This window comes from Colletes gigas, unplaced genomic scaffold (genome assembly GCF_013123115.1).
Source record: "Colletes gigas isolate AHSC1104 unplaced genomic scaffold, ASM1312311v1 Colletes_gigas_Sc00003, whole genome shotgun sequence".
NCBI lineage: Eukaryota > Metazoa > Arthropoda > Insecta > Hymenoptera > Colletidae > Colletes > Colletes gigas.
The window spans coordinates 3541123-3563117 of NW_025106632.1; the positions used below are offsets into that span (position 1 = coordinate 3541123).

The 21995-nt window shown below is 37.2% G+C and overlaps 1 protein-coding gene across 1 annotated transcript in view; it reads right to left on the bottom strand.

Annotated features, from left to right (window-relative positions):
- Positions 1–1372: 1372 nt before the first annotated feature.
- The window catches only part of LOC122404745 (carbonic anhydrase-related protein 10), a 252581-nt gene continuing 231958 nt past the window's right edge, over positions 1373–21995 (bottom strand). The window contains exons 8-11 of the mRNA XM_043408967.1: positions 5563–5717; positions 4534–4659; positions 2169–2217; positions 1373–2082 (exon numbers count right to left, since the gene is read on the bottom strand). Coding sequence (XP_043264902.1) covers positions 2018–2082; positions 2169–2217; positions 4534–4659; positions 5563–5717 — 395 coding nt within the window. The 3' untranslated portion in view covers positions 1373–2017. The remainder of the gene's footprint in view (positions 2083–2168; positions 2218–4533; positions 4660–5562; positions 5718–21995) is intronic.

Below are 21995 nucleotides of genomic sequence, written 5' to 3' on the forward strand. Positions count from 1 at the left end.
AAAATCTGTTCTTTTGTCTGTAAGTACGCGAAAACTGAAACAAATTCATGCAACGTGGAGTAAATTTGCTCGTTCCGCTTGCCAGTAGTACGAAAAACATCGAATGTCACGAGTGTAGTGTTTGTGTATTATTTTACGCGTTAACTGCCACAGAAATTACTTTGAGCTACTTCGCGGTGTCGTGATCACTAACTTAACGGCATAGAATTTTATTTCTTACGATTATTTAAGGTGATTTACGCAACTTCGAACCGCGTAGAATTCGTAATCCGAGTTCCACTTTCTTAGAAAATATTCGATATTGAATTCGCGCGACAGTCAATGCGTCAATAAACTCTCATAATCACGTGCCTTTGTAACGTAACAGCGTTTTATAATTCCTGCCAATTTACATACGGTATATTTAACCCTTTGCATGTTTGCTTCGAGTATTGTTCCTTTCGGTACCTTGTACACGAAACTGGTCACGATACGTGTTGTGTCGATTGAACGTAAATTTCCAAACGCTCGAGAAACGAGAGAAAAGGACTGCTGTATTTATTGATAAAATATCGCTATAGAAGATTTCTCAAATGTGAAATAATTAACAGTGATAGGTACGATTGCATCGATTAAATAGACTCTTCGTTATGTTTTGCCACGTTCTCTGGAAAAACATAAAGATTGAGTTTCGATCTTAAATCCCAGGCGGAAGATGAGAAACCATTTATCATGTTACGAAAGAAATCCATTGCCTTCATCAGGGCAATCAGAAAGAAAATAAAACATTTGCTATCAGACGAGTGAAGTCGTCTATTAACTAGAATTATTATTTTTTTATCAGCATACATGTTAAATTTTCTTTTATCTTTAAACGCATACATCAGCCCTTTTGGTCTAGCTAGTGGATCAGATCAGAGAAGAAAGTATTCTTGCAATGTTTAATAGTGCACTCGTGACTAGTCTTTGCTGGTAATATATGTTGGGGCAAATAGTTTACTAAATTCAACACTTTTACGAAACTCTTAACTATCGAATTAACCCATTAAATACCAAAGGATCTTCTTTCTCTGTATGGTGTATCAAAATATACTTTATCGAACAGAAGAAGTCGCTAGAGACTTCCACAGTGTACAAAAAGACTAGAAAAGTCAAGTAAACCATTCCCAGATGTAATCATATAACTTTTCCCCCATATCGTATTAGAAAAGACGTTGCAAAAAAGTTACAGTGCAATTTAAATACGTTTTACACCAGTTAAAAAAATATTTTTCATCCACAATAGATAGGACCACTGGTACATCCCACTAACTCAAATTCATATTTTTTACGTTCTACACCAGTAAAAAAATATTTTTCGACTACAATAGATAGGGCCATTGGTACTTCCTGGGTTAAGAAAACAACTGGAAAGCGTGGAATTCGCGTCTCGAGATCGCGAGGGTTGAATATTTAATTACCTTTATCGACATATCCACAAACCGTTCGCTCGCAGTTTCGTTCTCGTCGGTTTGGCGGTTGGAAAGAATGACGGGAACGATTTCGTAAATGTATCCGTTTGGCAAATACAAATTCCCGTCGCCCGGGGAATACACTTATCATCCCCGTTGACAATCGGTTGGTCGAGAGAAACGGCGTCAGGGCTTGTAGCTCGTGAATCTTCTTCAGCGACGGGTCGCCGCTAGGGATCAAACGCGAATCGGTAATCTTATCGAAACACCGAAAAGCTCTGTCGATTATTCTCTCTGCCTAATTATCCTCGCGTCCCCGTGATTTCCCGCGATCACCGTTTTTCGTTCAATTCCCCGCGTCCCGTTGATCCAACGTCGAGCAAAGGCGTCAAAAAGTTTTCTCCCTTTCTCTCTCTCTCTCTCTCTCTCTCTGGCCGTGTTGGACGAATCGAGTTCCCTGAAACCGCGTGACCCTTCTCGTTTTAAGCCTATTTGACCTCGTGTTTGTTTCTGTCCGTTGGGAGATGGAATCGGCACCGTTCGTTTAGAAATGAAACGTCCGCCCTCGGTGGCCGTACGGCTCCGATTCAAACGATGTTGTGCGAGAGGGAGCCATCGTCCTGCCACGTGTTGGCTGGAAAGAAAAAGTCATCTTTTCAAATTCTCATCGAGGCGATCCCTTCGCGAAGTGGTAAGAAGTTTTGGGGCTCCTCGAGCCTGGATATTCTCCTGGGTTACCTCTATAGTGCATCTCCTGCGCCATCGACGGACACTTTGCATCCGGTCGCTGTTCAGACAAACACAAAAACGCAGTTATAATTAATCGCGGGGACACTTGTTTCTTTTGTCATCGGATCGACCCTCTACAAGCATCAATCTTACTTCGTTAAATCGTAATTATGAAAAAAGTATTCTATGTCAGTCGTTCCTTTGTAAGTTGACTGCGGATCTTTATGCAAATTCATATTTTTATTAACGTACCAGAAAGTTTTTATTAATACGAACAACTCAGGAATATCGAATGGAATTTTGTGATGTGACAAACGTATAAATACCTATATTTTCTAAATTCAATTTGCGTTATCGTGAAACTTGAATCGAGCTATGGCACGTATACAGTCGAGTTCAAAAGGGTTAATAGAATTAACGAAATGTGAGCTTGTCTCAACCCCTAAGTGTCTTTAAATACTTCTTATATTTTTGCATATTAACACATTACCGACCGATAGCCTATTAATCGACTGTTTTATCGGTCGGTAAGTGTTGGCCGGTAAAAAAAGTCGATTAATAGGCTATCGGTCGGTAATGTGTTAAGTGCATTCTGTAGCTCTTTGGGAAGTAAAATCTCCCATAAATGTATAAATATTTACAGTCTACTGATCATCAACAGAGACCAATCACTCAAACTGACCCTCTGATCTGAATAATCTTAAATAGCTCCGTTTCTAATCATTTGTTTCCTTCGTCAAGCAACGTTAAAAAGTTCCAAAAAAAATATTCACGAGAGAATTTCCAAATTCCGAATTACCAGATTGATCGTTCTGAAAGTAATTGTACGGCACACCAAGATTGCAACTGTTACGGTTGACGAATGATCCTGTGTTTGACTAATTGCACGTTTAGGTTGAATCTCGTTATTGATTGTACACGATTAGGATAGTTTCGCAAATAAGGATATGACAGTAACCGTCTGACGTGTTTGTGAATACGAATACGAGCGCAAATACAGTTGTCTGACAAGCTGTCACGAAGTTATCCTAACTACTCCCTAGAACTGTTCGTACCGCGATAATTATATCTCATTTTCGCTAGCTGTCTCTCGCTACCGTCCTCGATGCATATTTTATCGTAAATACGAATATATACGTTTCCCAGTTAACGCTACGAACGAATTACTTTTACTCGTGCATTTTAATAATTTCTGTCCATATTTGGTGGCGAAATTGCACCTACACTTCGTGTCGTTAGCGAATATTGTTTCGTGTATTCCTTTGGAGTAATTTTCAGACAAGTTTCACTTCTTATCTATTCCCAAATGTTCTCGATAACGAAAAGTTGCACAAACACATGTTGCTCTACAAAACATTTTCAATTTAAAAAATTTAATATTTCTGTCAACGTTTAATGGCGAAAGAATTAATCAATTACGAATGTGCGTTTCTGTGGAATATTAAATAACCTTCTTTCTTTCTGGAAAATTACACAAAATTCTATTTTTAAAAAAATTTTGAATTTATTTTTGCGTTAAGAATCTGTGTTTTTCGTATAAAAATATAATATTTCTACCAGCGTTTGACGGTAAAAGAATTAACCAATTACGAAAGTGCGTTTCTGTGGAATATTAAATAACCTTTCTGGAAAATTACACAAAACTCTATTCTAAAAAAAATTTTGAATTTTTGCGCTAAGAATCTGTGTGTTTTCGTATAAAAATATAGTATTTCTACCAGCGTTTGATGGTAAAAGAATTAGTCGATAACGAAAGTGCAACTTTTCTGGCGATTTCGGATGCTTTATTTTTCCGAATTTTGCACGCGAGGTTCGTCGCATTGCAGCTCGCCTAGCCTGCAGTTTATAGTAGCTTATTCCTTTATATTTCTTAATGCATACTTTTCGTTCTTCGGGTCTCTAGAAAAACTCGGCAATCCTCTCATGTACAAGGCGAGTCACGCAACTGGAACGAATCCTATTTAGTCGAATGCGCAGGAAAAAGTTGAACGGGTCCAACAAAGTCTATCTTCTTGCGATCTCGTTTTTTTCACGCGAATTCAACGATGCACGTGCTGGGTGCGATTACACCTTCCGTCGAAGGGCCTAGAATTTTTTTGTTATAAATATAAACTGGTTTAAAAAGTCTCTACAAGTAGCAAAGAATTCTTGCAAAGTTATTAAGTTCCAAACTGGAGAATAATTAATTTAAAAGGGAGATATATCGACGCCTCTAAGTAGTATATTTTTAAAACAAATAGAGGGCTGACAGAGGCTTGTAGAGGGTTGATCCCTGAAATTTGTCAAGAAAGCGCGAAAGAAATTTCGAATAGCATCGAACGACGATACAATTAGCGTGTCCATGAACGTGGGGTAAAATATAAGGGCAATTCACCTTGCGGAAATCGATGTTCGTCCGTATAGTCCTGTAATGAAGATTCTGCAGCGGCCTCGAATTGTTTCCCAAGGGTGCTTTCGGAGCGTTAACCGGACCTTGCATTAGTTTCCTTAGTGCGTAAAGCTGGAAATGGGATTAGGATTACATTGTAACGATGCCGTTCCCTCGTTCAATATTTAACCATAAAGTAGAGCTTGTTAAGTAATGGGCGTCGAGATAAATACAAGAATGGCCGGGGCAAACTGAATTTCCGAATAATATACTTAACCGATTAATGTTTCGATGCACTTTCCGGGTCTCGTTGAAATTGACGACGTAAACTCGTTATTATTCTACGGGCAACTTTCCAACGCTGACAGTTTATTTACCACCCGACGCGACAATCGAATCAATAATGTTATAACATTTGTTAGGCCATTAAACCCCGTTACAAATTTCGACATTTTCTGCGATCTCATGCAATTATACTTTTTTACTTGCATCAATACCAAATATGTAGTTCTTATGTTTATCTTCGAACGCAATAATTTTCGAAAGAAATGTTCTCCTATTAGTCGTTTTTTATATAATTAAGTAATTATTAAGAATAAAGGCATCAGTGTCAATTTTAATGGCTTTTAAATATATCATTAAACCTAACTGAAGTTTTCTTCGAATATTTCGAAAACAAAAGTCGATACTTTCGAAGCCTCCATTTTCAACAATTGCTATTTATATTTATTTTGAAATTTCCAGAGTTCGACGGAACAAGCCTCTCAAGTGGAGTAATAATAATGACGTTTGAACGAAGTTTATCGTAACGTCGCGAGTTTATCGGATTTTTAGTAGCGTCGCGTATCAACTTATTTCTCGAAGCGTTCGAACGTATCATTTTATATGCGTTATACGCAGACTATGGGGGGTTGTATCTTGAGGACGCTGGGGGCAAATCGACAAATTGAGCGTCACAGGCCGACGCGAGAAAGGTAATAAAAGTCTGAGGAATCTGAATAACAAATTGACGAGATAGAGGCGGTTAGCACTTACTTCTCGCGCGGTAATGTAGATGGGTTTGTTGAGGATCAGCCACACAGCCGTCTCCCAACATCCGGGGTGAGTCGTGCTACCCTCGTAAGTCATGTAACCTTTCGTGTCTGGAAGCAGACTCATCAGCGACAGGTGACGAACTGGCACCGAATCGCCTGCAAAAAAGAAAGTAATTCTTTCGTTAGAAACATAACAAAAGGTTGAGAACCTCTGATCACTGGGAAAACACTTGCAACGCTTTAGAAAAGCAGTCAATTTGCCCCCTTGTGATTTTAATTTACTTTTGCAATAATAGGATTATAGAGGGTTCTTTATTATTTATTTACTTTATGTTGCATGCCCCTCTTTTTTATTTTAACCCCTTTTTGCAAAATAGTTGGTTTCCTTCAAAGGGAATAATAGAATTATAGAGTGTTCGAATATGGAAGCTTCTACTATATCGTATCGTTTTTATTATTTATTTATTTTATTTTATTTTGCATGCCCCCTCTTTGAGGATCATGGATCACATTCCTGTGGTTCGTTTTTTCCTGCAAATGTGAAGCGCACAGTAAATGTACCTATACTAGTCCCTCAAGATTTATATTTATAAAATCATTGCATCGATATGTAAAATTCACGATTTCTATTTTTTTTCGTATTTACCAATGATATTACTGAGACCTAACCCAGACATTCTGTTAGAACCTGGTCGATTCGTTAGGCTCGAATTGCAGTTTTAAGTTGTATCGTAATAGAAAAGTGCACAAACATTAGTTTCTAAATTTGTTCGAAAATAATGGATGACTCTGGGTATTATACCCTCTCCCCTCCCCAAAGTCTTAGAGCCTCTTTTTTTTTAAATATTGCGGATATCGAACTCGAGCTCGTCGGTGTTTCCGCGCTCCATAACTGAGGCACATTGAAAAAAGGGAGGATCCTCTAGATTCGGGGCTATTTGCATGTTAAACGATCGAAATCCAGGCGAGTCACCCTTATTCCACGGTTCGGGTACGTTGCGTTGCATATTCAGGGACGTTATTTCGAACGCGACAAAATTACTCGATATTCGATCGGGATACTCTTTGAACTTCGAGTCGCGAAACAGCCAGCCTGGAAAAACGAGGACGCGTCGGAGGAAGGAAGCTGGACGAAAGGTGGTGACGCGCGATGATTGGAGCTGCGCAAATACACGTAACGCGACGGCTGAGGAAACTTTGTTCATTGTTACTGTTGTATCTGCCGGGCGGAAATTTTATTATCGTTACATTACGTTTCGCGATTCTACGACGTGCTCGAGAATCTCTCGCGCGACAAGTCAACCATTACAATTGCATTGGCAAATTTTTACGATTCATAGTCTTTTCCAAAGCGGAGGATAAACGTTTGAACTGCAAAAATTGACAGGCGATTTATTTTTTAGCCATTACATTGAAAAACTATATCGAATGCACGATAATGTGGCTTATAAATTTCAATGTCATAGCATTCGTGAATGAAAATTGATGCATTCTGCTTGATGAGTTTCGAAGAGTCGATTTTTGTTTGATTAGTGATTGCTTTTAGAGAGCTTAGGAGTTGCACAGAGTAAAAAAGTACATTAGAACTTCTTCTTCGCGAGTCCACCATTTTGTATACGTTGAAGATAAAGAGAAGATTCTCAGTAATATCATTGGTAAGAAAAAATAACCTTCTTATTATAGGATAACAACAAAAATTTATTTAAGCAGAATTCTTTTATTTTAATGTAAATAATTTGTAAACGCGATCCCTACGTGATGAAATAAACGAACGAATCGAACAAAACATACTTTTTAGCGGTCGTTACGAAGTTGGCGTGACATTTATCTCGCGTAATCAATATTTCTGCAACTTTCGAACAGCCCTCTCGACGTTAAGTAAGTAACGTTGCACCCAGATTCATCGTCGCGTGTTTTTGTCCCCGACAAAGTGAAAGGTATGAGAAACAGCCAGTAATAGTTCACGCGATTCATCCAATGGAGTCCCGGGGCAGGTCTGAACGCAGCGACAAGAATCAGTAATTTAGCAATAACAACCGAACGGGCAAAAAGATGCAGCCAATGCTTACAGGATAGCTACTTTATAGTATCTACTTTGAACCAGTGCCATTAAGAGCGCGGATAATCTCGAAACGTTTTTCGTACGGCTGTTGAAATCGAACGATACTTGCTTCTTAGATTAGAATTTTTTTTGGAACACTGTGTTTTAAAGTAATCGTTAAAAAAGTACCGACAGTATCTAATTTATATGTAAATTATAGTTAAAATGCAAAATGTGCTAAATGACTGTTTTGAACATTTCGTTTAGAATTTCTAATACACAGTATTATTTTAGCGCCATTTAACTTTACGATTTTTCTTATAGTATACGTACAATGAATTTTACAATGTTTGTTTCTATTATTGATTGTTTTCTGAGGAAAATATGTAGTCTTTTGTTTACCACGACCGACCATCTGATCGGTTGAATGATTTATATTTTTTTGTAAAAAATAAAATTTGGTATCAAATTCTGGTTAGCTTTAAACAAATTTTAATAGGAGATTCTAGAGGCCAAAATAAGACGAAAATCAAGAATACTAATTTGTTGATGGAGGTTTCGATAAAAAGTTATTAACGTTTAAAGTTCCGCTAGAATTGAATTTTTTTCTAGAAAGTGGGTAGGATTTCAGGGGTAGGTCAATTCACCAAAAATTATTCTAATTGACCCCCGGAACCAAAAATAATTTTTTCAGAACGATTTGAAATTTTTTAAGTTTGTCGAAAAATTTCACACCTTCTCGAATTTTTTTCTCGAAAGTGGGTAGGATTTCGAGGGTGTGTCTAATGAACAGAAATGATTGTAATTGACCCCCGCAACCGAAAATAATTTTTCAGAATAACTTGAAATTCTTTAATTTACTTTTTTAATAACTTTTTAATGAAGCCTCAGTCAAGAAATTGATATTCTTGATTTTCGTCTTATTTTGGCCTCTAAAATGTCCCATTAAAATTTTTCCCGGGGTTGGCGGAACACCCCGTATGTATAGCAAAGATGAAAGAAGAGAATTTTCAGTTCCCACGGTCTTAGAATAGTCTAACAAGGCGTATTAAAAATAGTTAAACTTTAGACACGTGCAGTTCCGAAACTACTAGGGGTTTATTAATAATTGAGTCACCATTGGAAGCGGTAAACCTTCCCCTTTAAAATGATTTTTGGTTTTTGACGATCCGACTTTCCGTTCTCGAGATATCGTAATTTATGTAAAAGGTAATTTTTCAATTTCCACTATGTCCTCCGTCTCCGCCTTAGGAACGGCTATTAACGCGTATTAAAAATAGTTAAACTTTAGACACGTGCAGTTCCGAAACTACTAGGGTTTTATTAATAATTGAGCCACCATTGGAAGCGGTAAACCTTCCCCTTTAAAATGGTTTTTGGTTTTTGACGATCCGACTTTCCGTTTTCGAGATATCGTAATTTATGTAAAAGGTAATTTTTTCAATTCGACTATCGCTGTCTTCGTCTAACGAGTCGGACCTCTCTCTCGCTCGTGCGTCGTGCTGACCTACCCTACGAACGTGACTGTCGTGACCTAGTTCCGCGTAGTGTTTCCAAGAATTTACTACGCGCTACTATTTACGCGCGCGCGAGTTCATTCATCTCGCGTCAATGAAACGTAAACAAAGCTTCGAACCCTTATATCTCCGAAACTAGCCACCGCATCAACTTGAAACTGAAATCCTCATATCTCCGGAACTAATTACGCTATCCACTGGTTTGAACGCTCATTTTAAAGGGCATTTTATCCCCTATCCAATGACTATACCAACTACTATAATTTAGGCTGTCTTCTATGTTTATTTTTACATTTACTTTGACGCTACATACCCAAAGAAGTTTTAGCAATTCTTATTGATTATATACGACTGCTATGCGATAGAATTGGATTATAAATAATTTATTTCATTGAAAATTAATTTAAATTTGTATACAGGGTGTTTGCATAATTACTATGCCATTTTTTCGTAAATAATTATTTTCTCCGAAATCAACTACGGTATCGACACGAAACAAAAGTCGTTATCAAGGGTGTTTTATCTCCAATCCGATGAACATTATATTAACGAATACTAAGTGTGCACGTTTAGAGTAAAAGTATTGAATATTTTTCATGCATAAAAGAGGGAGATATACATATTACAAATAAACTTCAAAAGACAACTTTCTATACAAATAATGCAAAAATTAGAAGTATGGTGCCTCGTAAAAGAGAAAATGAAAGTCATTTGACCGATCATGGTAGGAATGGGTATACATTGTTAAACAATAGTATTTATGAGTTATCTACGACGATGTACTCGTGATCTTTCGAGATCTAAAATAAAGGACGAATCAGAGACTAAATCGTGGATCTTTTCGTGAAAAATTCTGGTCGTCTTTCGAGGGTATTCGATTCGTACGACGTTTCGAGTCCATCCTGTATCGATTATTCGCGGGATCGTAACAATAATGCACACCTCGAGGTGGGTTATTGTTCCACGTCGAACCGTTAAGTCGACGGCGTAACTACAGTTTCTGTTTACAGCCGGCCCCGACAAGCGGCATCAATTTGTTATTGGATCGTATGACACGCTCGACTGAGATTTATATTCCGCGTAACCCTGCGGAATTATGGCCTTATATGCGTCGTTTCCTTCAGCGCGCGTTACCGTACGAAAGACACAAATCATCCATAGATGTGTGGCAGTTATGAACGACGTAACGTCGAGAGGGACGTGTGTTCGAACGTGTTACCGAGAGCACTCGAAAAAGAGTTGCCCCGCAACAATATTCCAGTCAGCTTATGATTTCCAACGGTCCTCGAACCCGTGATTTACCCCCGTTGAAGTGCGAAGCGTTGAAAACCGTGTTTCGAGCGCTGTTCCAGACGGAACTGTTGATAGCTCCACGCAGGGATTCTCAGCGGGGCCGTACAAATTCGCGTATCCCAAGAAAAATGGAAAACCATAACTTCTAAACGAGCACGAAAATTATTATAACACTAGCCATGCATTCTAGCTGAATTTTACCAACATCTCGAAGACTATTTCATACAAATTTAGTTAATTAAAGTCCAGCTCGACGTGTACAATTCGATGACTATTGTATCTATTACGATGTAAACATCTCGAGTTTATTTAATTCGTAATCCAATTTGGTTACGGTTGCATTTGTATTACACTATTGCAAAAAACAGATTCGAACATTATTTATAAATATATGGTTCGCAAAATAGCTTCAAATTGCAAATTTTGTGTAAATACACTGTGTTATATAATACTACAGATTATTATTGCATTTTATTGCGTATTTCATAATCAACGTACTCTATATAACGTTACAAATCATAAATAAACAATTAGTATATCATTATTACCTACAAACGCGAGGGACGAGAGCTACGGAGGTACCGTAAACGAAAAATTCAAATAAAATTCTCGAGTCATTTTTTATTTGCAAACGTGCGCGATCCATTTGCATTGCAAAGTTCTTGCAATGAGAACCGTTTTTCCACCTACGGGTTCGTAAATCCGCCTGAGGTATTGTAAGTATCTTATCGTTTCGCGAGCTTATACTGTATTTTCGTTGTATCTAAGCAACAAACTGTAACTAAATTAAACCGGGGGAATATTCTATTTTGCTAAGAGGCTTTTAAACATATGTTAAAATACACGTTACAGCGGTATCGGTGTGGTCGTTGGTACAACGCTAGAGGGATCGTAACGTGCGTTTACAGATATGGAAATATAAACGGCGGTAATAATTTATTTCGCAATTCCACGTACAGCGGGGCGCAAAAGTTTCCGGGGCAGTTGCGTTTGCTGACTTCGTTTCAGAGAGAGAGAGCAAAGATGAATTTGAAATAACTCGGAATTAAGGGTATAACGAGGCAGAGTGGAGCGAGACGAGGTACAGGGCGGAAACGTTGCAACAGAAATATTTATTTAACGTCCAAGGGATAGTTCTTTCTCTAGGAAAAGACTAGGAAAGTAATTGCCCGAAAAGTTTTGCACGCCGCTGCTGCTGCGTGGCTGCGCGGGCAACAGTGGAAACGAAACGGTAAAAAGAAGTACATCATGGACCGAAAGAAGTACCTACGTACGATCCACCGTTGAGAATTTTTATTTCCTTTCTTTATTACTGTCATTAGTGGCTATACCCACCCGAGCAACTTCCGACTCTGTGTTTTACTTTGACTTTTAAACTCGCGTCTGTAAATAACACCGCCCCGGCATGGCTACTTACTTAAACCCGTTCCCACAAGTTCATTAAGTAAATTACACCGTCGAGCAGAAGTCAATTTCGATACGCGACTCGGGCTTAACAATCAGATTAGGATCGATGGACGAATTTTACTGAAATATCCGTTTTCAACGAGAGTCGAAATACCATTTCTTTCGAACATTCGTGTAATTTTTGTCACGAGAAACTAAATAGTTCATTAAATTATTCATAATTATTCATAACTAAATCATTATTGGAAAAGGTAGGGCTATGGGACGTGTGATTCGAACGAAACGACAATAATTACTAATCAAATGTACTTTTTATTAAATGATATGTAGAAGGTATATGTAAGAGTTCAGTTCTGTTCTCTAAGAGATCTGTTACAAAACTGTGACTTCACCCGCAGAAGAAAGGCTCTATCTTTCTATAATAAACACCATTGAGTTCGTAGAACCCATGGCCAAAACTCCAGACATATACAATCGTCACTGGAGATGATTTTTGTAACAACGTGAGACGGTTAGGAAATCCAACATTCATAAAAGTTCATTAAGTTAATTACACCGTCGAGCAGAAGTCAATTTCGATACGCGACTCGAGCTTAACAATCAGATTAGGATCGATGGACAAATTTCAATGAAATATCCATTACCAATAAGAGTCGAAATACCATTTCTTTCGAACATTCGTGTAATTTTTTCAGGAGAAACTAAATAGAAGGGTTAAATAAATTTAGAACGAAGAATTCATTATTGATCGCTTGTGTAGAGTTCGAGTTTCGATCGAATAAATAGTTTAAAGTGCGTTCACGGTTTCGATGCTGATTATTTCGTGATTAAATCAGTCGGATAAATAGTTTAACGACAGTAATTTAAAACGGGTTCAAAGTTTCAGTATCGATTATTTTATGAATAATGATCAAATTTACGAGCTTATCATAATTCATGCGCTACAGGGCCGCGCGATAAATCTCCCGGGAGCGGATGCCGCGTCTTTTCTAGCAATTCTCTTTTGTTTCTTTAACGATCTTACCTCGCGGGTCAATTTTAATGCTCGACGACGCTTCTTATTTTCGGTGAAATTTTTTATAAGAGAACGTTCGAACATTTCTTGTTGATAAAAACTGGTCTGACGACTCGTTACGAATAATGCTCTTTTAATTATTACAGCCTCGCTGTTAGAATTAATCGAAGATATTCGATACCAGATGTATGTATATACAAACGTATTATTATTAAAATTTAGATAAGCCATTCTTGTAATAAGTGAATTCAAATTTGTAATCAGCGACTGTGAAAACATTATAGTATACATTTTCATACAGATTTAATAACTAGATTGCGAATCATTTTCCAAATTTATAGAATTAATAAAATGGAAGTTTTGTAGAAGGTTAAAAAAAATCCTAAATATAATAATTCGTAACTTGAAGTATTTCCTATATTTTTGCATATATAAGTGCATTCTGTAGCTTTTTGTAAATTTAAATTTCCCATAAATGCATAAACTTTGCAGTCTACTAATAACGCCATGTTGTTTTTTGAAGTTTCAAGCTCAGATTAGTAATCAGCTGGCCCAAAAACACTCTAATACAAATTTTCAAACAGATCTAATAACTAGATTGCAAATCATTGTGCAAATTCATAGAATTAATAAAATGAGAATTTTGTAGAAGGTTATCTCGAATCCTAAATACAATAATTCGTAACTTGAAGTATTTCTTATATTTTTGCATATTAAGTGCATTCTGTAACTCTTCGGAAATTAAAATTTCCCATAAATGCATAAACTTTGCAGTCTACTAATAACGCCATGTTTTTTTTTTCAAGTTTCAAGCTCAGATTAGTAATTAGCTAGCCCAAAAACACTCTAATACAAATTTTCAAACAAACCTAATAACTATTTCATGCTCTTCATAGCCATATTGATTTCGCCATGTTGTTTTTTGAAGTTTCAAGCTCAGATTAGTAATCAGCTGGCCCAAAAACACTCTAATACAAATTTTCAAACAGACCTAATAACTATTTCATGTTCTTCATAGCCATATTGATTTCGCCATGTAGTTTATGGAAGTTTCAAGCTCAGATTAGCAATCATTGTTCCCGAAAATGTTGCAGAACCGATCGTTGCTTAAATTCGAGTGGATTTTGGCGGGCAGCGTGGTGCGTCGCGACGCCCAGGCGGCTATTTCCCGTATCGAGTCCGTGACATTAAGGAGGAGCGAGCGTGCCAGCAAATGGTGGCCTGACACAAGGGATAAATGTGCCAGCCCCTCACCCTTCCGGCTTGTTCTCGTCTTCCGTCGCGAGGGGAACATTTTTAGGACAGCATTCAGGCCGCTTAGAGGGCAGAATGCTAGGAAAGCTGTCAACCTTTTATCCGCGAGCTCGCTCGTTCCACGAGCCACCCCCTCCCATCCACCCACGTCCTTCTAAGACGCTCCTTTTCATCCCTTTCTCTCTCCACGACCGCGACGCGTTTGCACGCGTTTATTTTTATTTATCGCGCGTTCCGATTCTCTTCTTACGTCGAACAGCCAAGAGGGGCGATGATAAATATTAACCAACGACCCCGACGACGGGGGGAGGGAAAAATATCAACCATCCAGCGAATCAAAGAGACAGGAAACTGGGAGTCGAGTGATTAATGAGACAAAATGGGTGCATTGTCCGCGAGGATCGAGGGAGGGGGTTGTATCGAGCACGAAAGTGGCTTTAATGGATTAATGATTTAATTGACATCGATCCGCGATACCATTGTTGCAGATTTCGGAGATGGGCTGAAGTTGTATGGGGGATACATATTCCCATGCTTCCTTGGCGCCATTCGATATTTCATTCAAAATGATTCGAAACTGATGAAGATCCAGGCTTTCGAAACGTCGATGTTGCCTCGTACATTTTATCGAAGTTCATTAAATTAATTACGATTTAAATTATTTTGTGCAATAAGTCGTAGAAGAGTTGTTTATCCCACGTATTTGAACATCTTCGTTATTTCAAAGAATACTCTAAAATAAAAGTTTATTTAGGGTTCCAATGTTAGTAACTAATAAGTCGTAGAAAAGTTATTTATCCCACGTATATGAATATTTTCATTATTTCAAATAATACTCTAAAGTAAAATTTTATTTAGAGATCCAGTGTTAGTGACTTAAAAAAAAAAATACCATTAATTGCAATTACATTCCTATCAAAGTCCAAAGCCTCTCAAAATCATTAGAATGTAATTTTAACGTCTCGGAAGTTTCAGAGGACGTAGTTAATAAAACAGTCGATTTTTCATCGAAACAAGCCAGAATCGAGACCCCATAACTCGTGCATGAAGTAGGGGCCGTGGGTGGCTAAAATTGCGGCGAGATTGAGAAACGTGCTTCGTTTCGTTTCGTTGGGTCAGGTACTCGATTTTTGAAAGCGCTCTCGACGCCAGCGATGAATTTTCAAATTTCTGCTACACCGCGCAGAAACGCGAAACCCGTGCGTGCATTTTCGCGACAACGATCCACGGCTCGCACTTTTTGTTACATCAGTCTCCCCCACTCCCTTGAAATTTTTAGTTTCTGCCGGAGTCGCTATATTTCAGTTTCGAATATATCCTTAGAAAATAGAAAACCAGATTTCTCTATCACCCTGTACGATAAAAAATGTCGTTAAAATCGAATGTTCAATTTGAAAAGCAGAAATTTGATTTTCTCACGTTTCCTTATATCGAGTTTTTTTAGATCAGTGTTTCTTTTATTTGCTTTTCATTATTTTCGAGTTTAATTACAGTACAATAAAAATGTCGTTAAAATGGAATGTTCAATTTCAAAAGCAGAAATTTGATTTTCTCAGGTTTTCGGTTCCTTACGTCGAGTTTTTTTAGATCAGTGTTTCTTTTATTTGCTTTTCATTATTTTCGAGTTTAATTGTTAATTTTTTTAAGCCAGACAAGTCAAGATTCTCCCAAAATTCGTTTCTCCTCGCCACTGTCCTTCGCAGATAGCCAAACAGAGATCTCTCTATCGCCCTGTACAATAAAAATGTCGTTAAAATGGAATGTTCAATTTGGAAAGCAGAAATTTGATTTTCTCACGTTTCCTTATATCGAGTTTTTTTAGATCTCTGTTTCTTTTATTCGCTTTTCATTATTTTCGTGTTTAATTGTCAATTTTTTTAAGCCAGACAAGTTAAGATTCTCGCAAAATTCGCTTCTTTTCGCCACTGTCCTTCGCAGATAGCCAAATTGTTCGGAGATACGTTTCCGGGCAAAAGTGTTACCCGAACTTCGTAGAAGTTCCGCGAATGCCACTGTGTACACAAGCATTTTGCAAGAGAAGTCCGTTCCATCTGTTACACAGCACTTTGGGTCTGCAGAAAATTGTATTTTCCGAGACGATTCAACACTTTGTCATACCAAAGTTATTTCGCTTCTGATAAAGTACTCTCACAAAATTTAAATTTAACATATAATTCTTAATTCCCGAAACTCGGTTTCCTTTTCAGAGATACGACCAATTAAAAAATGTCGACTCGTTCGAAAACCACTTTGGATGTTCACAAAATTCAAGAAGTCGACTTTCGGATTTCGACCAGTTTCTGTTACGTTTGCGTAACAGCTGGGGCAAGCAAAAGTTTTTTCCCATCGCGCCGGGGCGTAACATGTTTCAGCGGCGAAGTATTTCATCGACTTCGAGACGGAAATTTTCGGAATTTCGGGACGGTTCGTTCTCGCGTCGCGCCGGCTTCCGGAATTTTTATCGCGTGTACTCGCGTGGCGAAAAATTCTTGATAAGTTCCGGGACGAGCGCAGTTGCAAATTGCGAGGGAAAGGTCAGCTTCGACTATGAGAAAGCGGGAGAATGCGTGTTCTAAATTAACACGGAGGAACACGGTGAAACGGATTTATAACTATGTAACGTTGGAAGGGGCAGGGGGAATGGAAGCATCATGCTGAATACTAATAACGTAGAATGAGCTTTGAAGATAAAGCCAACATCGTTTGAAATAACGGTCGTGCATAATTCTTTCAGCGTAAGAAATTTATTATAATGTCATTTAATCGCGACTCGACACGGAAACACGAATTCGACGTTACCCCCCTAATTCTGACGAACTTGTATATTTTCCGTTTGAGGATGTTATTCCTGAAGGGGGTCGAAACCAACAACCGGAACGTCGAAGTTAATGAATAAATTTAGTTTCGCTGCACCATGGGTGCCTCTGCACGACCAAATTGCACCGTCGTTAATTAAAATAATATACAAACGATAATAATTACGAAGTTGTCGTCTAATTTCGAAGCTGCAGCCGGCTTGCGTGGTAGAAAGTAGAAATTAAAGCGTAAATTGAGCGTACGTCGAGCTTTAAACTCGTCGTCTTGAAATTTTCAAATCAATATTACGATTAGAAATGTTTCGAATTTTAGAGATTTCTTGGGTGTAACTAGATTTTCGTCCCGAGGATAAATTATTCAGAATGAGACATTTTTAGAATATTTTACGATAACAAAGAAAACAATGGACGAATAACGAATGTTCTACTGTATTAAGGGGGGTCTTCTACTGTAGATCGACAAAATATTCTATTTTTTCTGCATTTTCTTAAAGGATATAATTTTAAAAATAAGAAAAAAATCGATATTTCAACTTGAAAATATTGCCATTTTTTTAATTATTAATATTTTTCTCTCCTTTTGGTTCTGGCTGTACAAAGATGTATCATAATTAAGAATCTTTTTCATTTTTTTGACTTAAAGGAACAGAAAGGCTGGAATCATGGAAGCCATTAGAACCCTTTTTCGAGGCTCTGTACTGCCACTAATTTTGACTATTTCTCATTGTAAAAATTTGTGAATATTACTAAAAGAGTAACAAATATATATACGAAATTTTAATGTAAGAACTTGCATAGTTTCTTTATAAAAAAATACCAAAGAGAGCATAACAAATTTTGGCAATAAAAGACCCTCCTTGAAATAGAAAAACTTGATTTATATTGAAAATATTGCCATTTGTTTATATATTAATATTTTTCTGGCCTTTTGGTACCGGCTGTACAAAGATGTATCCTAATTAAAAATATTTTTCATTTTTTTTGACTTAAACGAACAGAAAGGCTGGAATCATGGAAGCCATTAGAACACTTTTTGAAAGCTCTGTTCTGCCACTAATTTTGACTATTTCTCATTGTAAAAATTTGTGAATATTACTAAAAGAGTAACAAATATATATACGAAATTTTAATGTAAGAACTTGCATAGTTTCTTTACAAAAAAATACCAAAGAGAGCATAACAAATTTTGGCAATAAAAGACCCTCCTTGAAATAGAAAAATTTGATTTATATTGAAAATATTGCCATTTTTTTAATTATTAATATGTTTCTATCCTTTTAATACCAGCTGTAGCAAGATGTATCCTAATTAAGAATATTTTTCATTTTTTTTTTACTTAAACGAACAGAAAGGCTGGAATCATGGAAGCCTAATTTAGAACACTTTTTCGAGGCTCTGTACTGCCACTAATTTTGACTATTTCTCATTGTAAAAATTTGTGAATATTACTAAAAGAGTAACAAATATATATACGAAATTTTAATGTAAGAACTTGCATAGTTTCTTTACAAAAAAATACCAAAGAGAGCATAACAAATTTTGGCAATAAAAGACCCTCCTTGAAATAGAAAAATTTGATTTATATTGAAAATATTGCCATTTGTTTAATTATTAATATTTTTCTGTCCTTTTGGTACCCACTGTTCAAAGATGTATTCTACTTAAGAATCTTTTTCATTTTGTTTTGACTTAAACGAACAGAAAGGCTGGAATCATGGAAGCCATTAGAACACTTTTTGAAAGCTCTGTTCTGCCACTAATTTTGACTATTTCTCATTGTAAAAATTTGTGAATATTACTAAAAGAGTAACAAATATATATACAAAATGTCGATGTAAGAACTTGCATAGTTTCTTTACAAAAAAATACCAAAGAGAGCATAAATTTTTTCAGTAAAAGACCCCCTTAAAATTAGAACTACCGACAATTATAGTGTGTTTATTTGTACCAAAGAAATTGAAACGATGGATATTTGAAGAAATCTATAATGCAATGGAAATAAGTGTTTATATATTCTCTTTTACGATAAATTTTCGAAAATTCAGTCGAATAAATTTTTTACAAGTTTCATTAGAAATTACGAATGGGTCATTTTGACTGGTTTTGGTAGCTCTAGTGTTGAAGTAGCTATTCGTTTGAGGTTTCCAAGAATACGAATCCCCGGAGAGCGAGGCAGAAATTAAAATGGTTTGTCCTTTCTATCTATTATCAGATTGACTCGTGACGATCATCGATATTTCCGGTTGTGTCGAGGGTTCTTTGCACGGGACACGCACGCTGTTGTTTGCGCGGAAGTCGACCGCCATCCGGAACAACGCGAAGGGCTCTTAGGAAAATTGACCGAACCTAATGGTCCGGGCACACACCTAGGATAATGATGATGACAGCGGCGATAATCGCAATATATGAACGTCACTGGCGTAAGCTACCGCCGTGGATCCTCTCTCGCGTGTTCCCTGTTTCGAATCACAAATTGGATATTCACGGAACCCCGAAAATTATAAATCGTTCCTTTAAAATCAATTTAAATCAATTGTTCCATCCGTAACGCGAAATAAATATATCTTCGCGATCTAATTAGGTTAAAAAAAGAATTTTCGGAATTTTCTCGATGATTCAAACTTTCAATATTTCATATTTCGTTCTCGATTACAATACCTTTTCATCGTACAATTAAACATCGAACAAGAATACACAGGATCTGTGTATCGCGAATAATCAAGTTGCATCATCGTATCCGTAGAAAATATATTTAATTATGTCCGTGTAGTTAGCGCACGCTGTATGATTTATGCAAAATAATGTTTATCCGGCCGCTTGATAAATAAATAATGGCAATGGTCAGGAGTCAAATTTGCTCGTTAAATGTGTTTCAGAAATTTCAACAATGGCCTCGTTCAATATTCAAACAGAGTCGTATAATTACAATATCTTATTTACCTTGCATTTCATAAAATAATCTAATAAGACAATACGTTACCGCGATTTACATTGCTGATTAATTTTAACGAGTTACGTACCTAATGGAATTATATTTTAATAAACAGTTTCGGGCTGGTTCGTAATACACGATGCAACAGGTATTCTAATGTTGCATTAACCGTCTGAAAATATTGAATTCCTCTTTTTTTTAGAAAAAGACTCTCAACCCCCTTTTGAACGAAAGTTTATAATCTCACAAGCATTAAGTGTGTTCTCGGTATTTTCACATTTAACGTTACTTTATTCAAGATTTACTCGCTCGCTTTTTCTTGCTTCCCCTCTCTCTCTCTCTCTCTTCCAGGAAGAACTTGAAACTTTCCAACAAACAGATTTCGCCTACAGGCCTGACGAGCAAGTTTTTCGAGCGAAAGTTTCGACAGCAAGAGCTTTGCTTCGGGAAACACGTTGACGAACGACTCTGTTCCATTATAGCGGGAACTTCGCTCGATAGCCCCGTCGATCAAATTATTTATTGTTAACCTAATTATCTACGGTCAACCAGTACGGAAGTTATTTTCTGACCAATTATTTCCAGCGAAACTGACATAGTTCTCGGCACGTGAATATTTCATCGGTTCTATTCTTAATTGTCCGTAACACAAACTATATTTGGAAAAAAATTTAATAAACTCAAACTTCTGTACATTTTGGGGAAGTTGTAAAATAACCGTAGGCAAAGATATTACTTTAAAATTAATAATTAAATTAAAAAACGTAGACAATGGGTACACATGACTTTAGACAGAAGTACACAGAATTAAATTATCCAACTGTTATCAGCACGAAGAGATTAAAAATGATTTTGTTTAATTTTAAGAACCCTCGAGAATTTCAATCCAGTATTACAGTGTGATAGATCATCGTTTTAAACAGGGTCGCGAGAAACAAGACAAGAGTAGAAACCCGGCAAGCGTCTGTTTGGCTTTCCGTCGCTAATTAAACTCCGTTTCGCATTATTATTTTACCTCCTGGTCCCGGGCGAAAGAAAACGAAAGCACACGGGGCCATTGTTCGGCCGAAAGTAAAAAAGAGAAAAAAGGCTCTTTGTCCTTGCACGCGTCAAAGTGGAAAACCCAACGAGCATAAGTTAAGTGAAAGATTATAAAACCGTCGGAACGTGGAGCTACTGGGCTGCCCTTTAAAATATGCACGGCTTCTTCGGGAGTTGGCAAGCACGTGACCCCGCGTCGGGTTCTACATCTGTTTCCGGCGCCACGAACAGCCCCGAGGATTCTTGCGAACGCGTCAAGTAAATCTGCAGAACGGCGAGTTCGTGCCGTTTCCATCCCGTCAGAGCGATTCCAATAATTCATGGAACATTTTTCGCGTTCGTTACTTACGGGACCGTCTCCGGGCGCGAGAATCTCTTCGCCGGAATTTCGTATATCGCGAAATCTGCGCGCGTTCCCGTCCTCGAGATCGTTTCAAGTATTTAAGCGAGCTTTTTCAGGTTTCCAATGGACGCAATGGCTATTGTTCCACGATTATACAATATTAGCTTGCAGTGCCTGCAATTGGAGCCCAATGATCAATTTGCAATATTTACAAGCGATAATAATAACTGTAATGCTATATCAAAATGAAGATTTGCACGTTCGTATTGCTTATTACGTTTTGTGTCTTGGATAATAATGTACAGGGGGATTTTAAACGTTCTATCGTTTGAACTTTTTGGGATTCTGACCTTGGATAATAAGGTAAAATTCAAATGGTCTGGGATAACCGTAAAGATAATGCAAATAAATTTCTTAGATGCTTTAAATCCTTAAGTGGTGTTTTGGGGGATTTTGAGAGTGTTTGAATTTTTTAAAAACTCTTTTAATTTCAGGTTTTATGTACGTATAGGTAGGGTTGGTCGAGCGCTTGCGAGAGAGACAAGAGCGTAGCCCTCTGGTGTCGGATACGGAAAGTGCTGTCACAAGGCAGACGTGTATATAAAGGGTGTTCAGCCACCTATGGGAAAAATTATAATGGGAGATTCTAGAGGTCGAAATAAGACGAAAATCAAGAAGATCAATCCCTTGACTGAGGCTTCGTTAAAAAGTTATTAAAAATTAAATTAAAATATTTCAAATTATTCTGAAAAAATTATTTTCAGTTGCGGGGGTC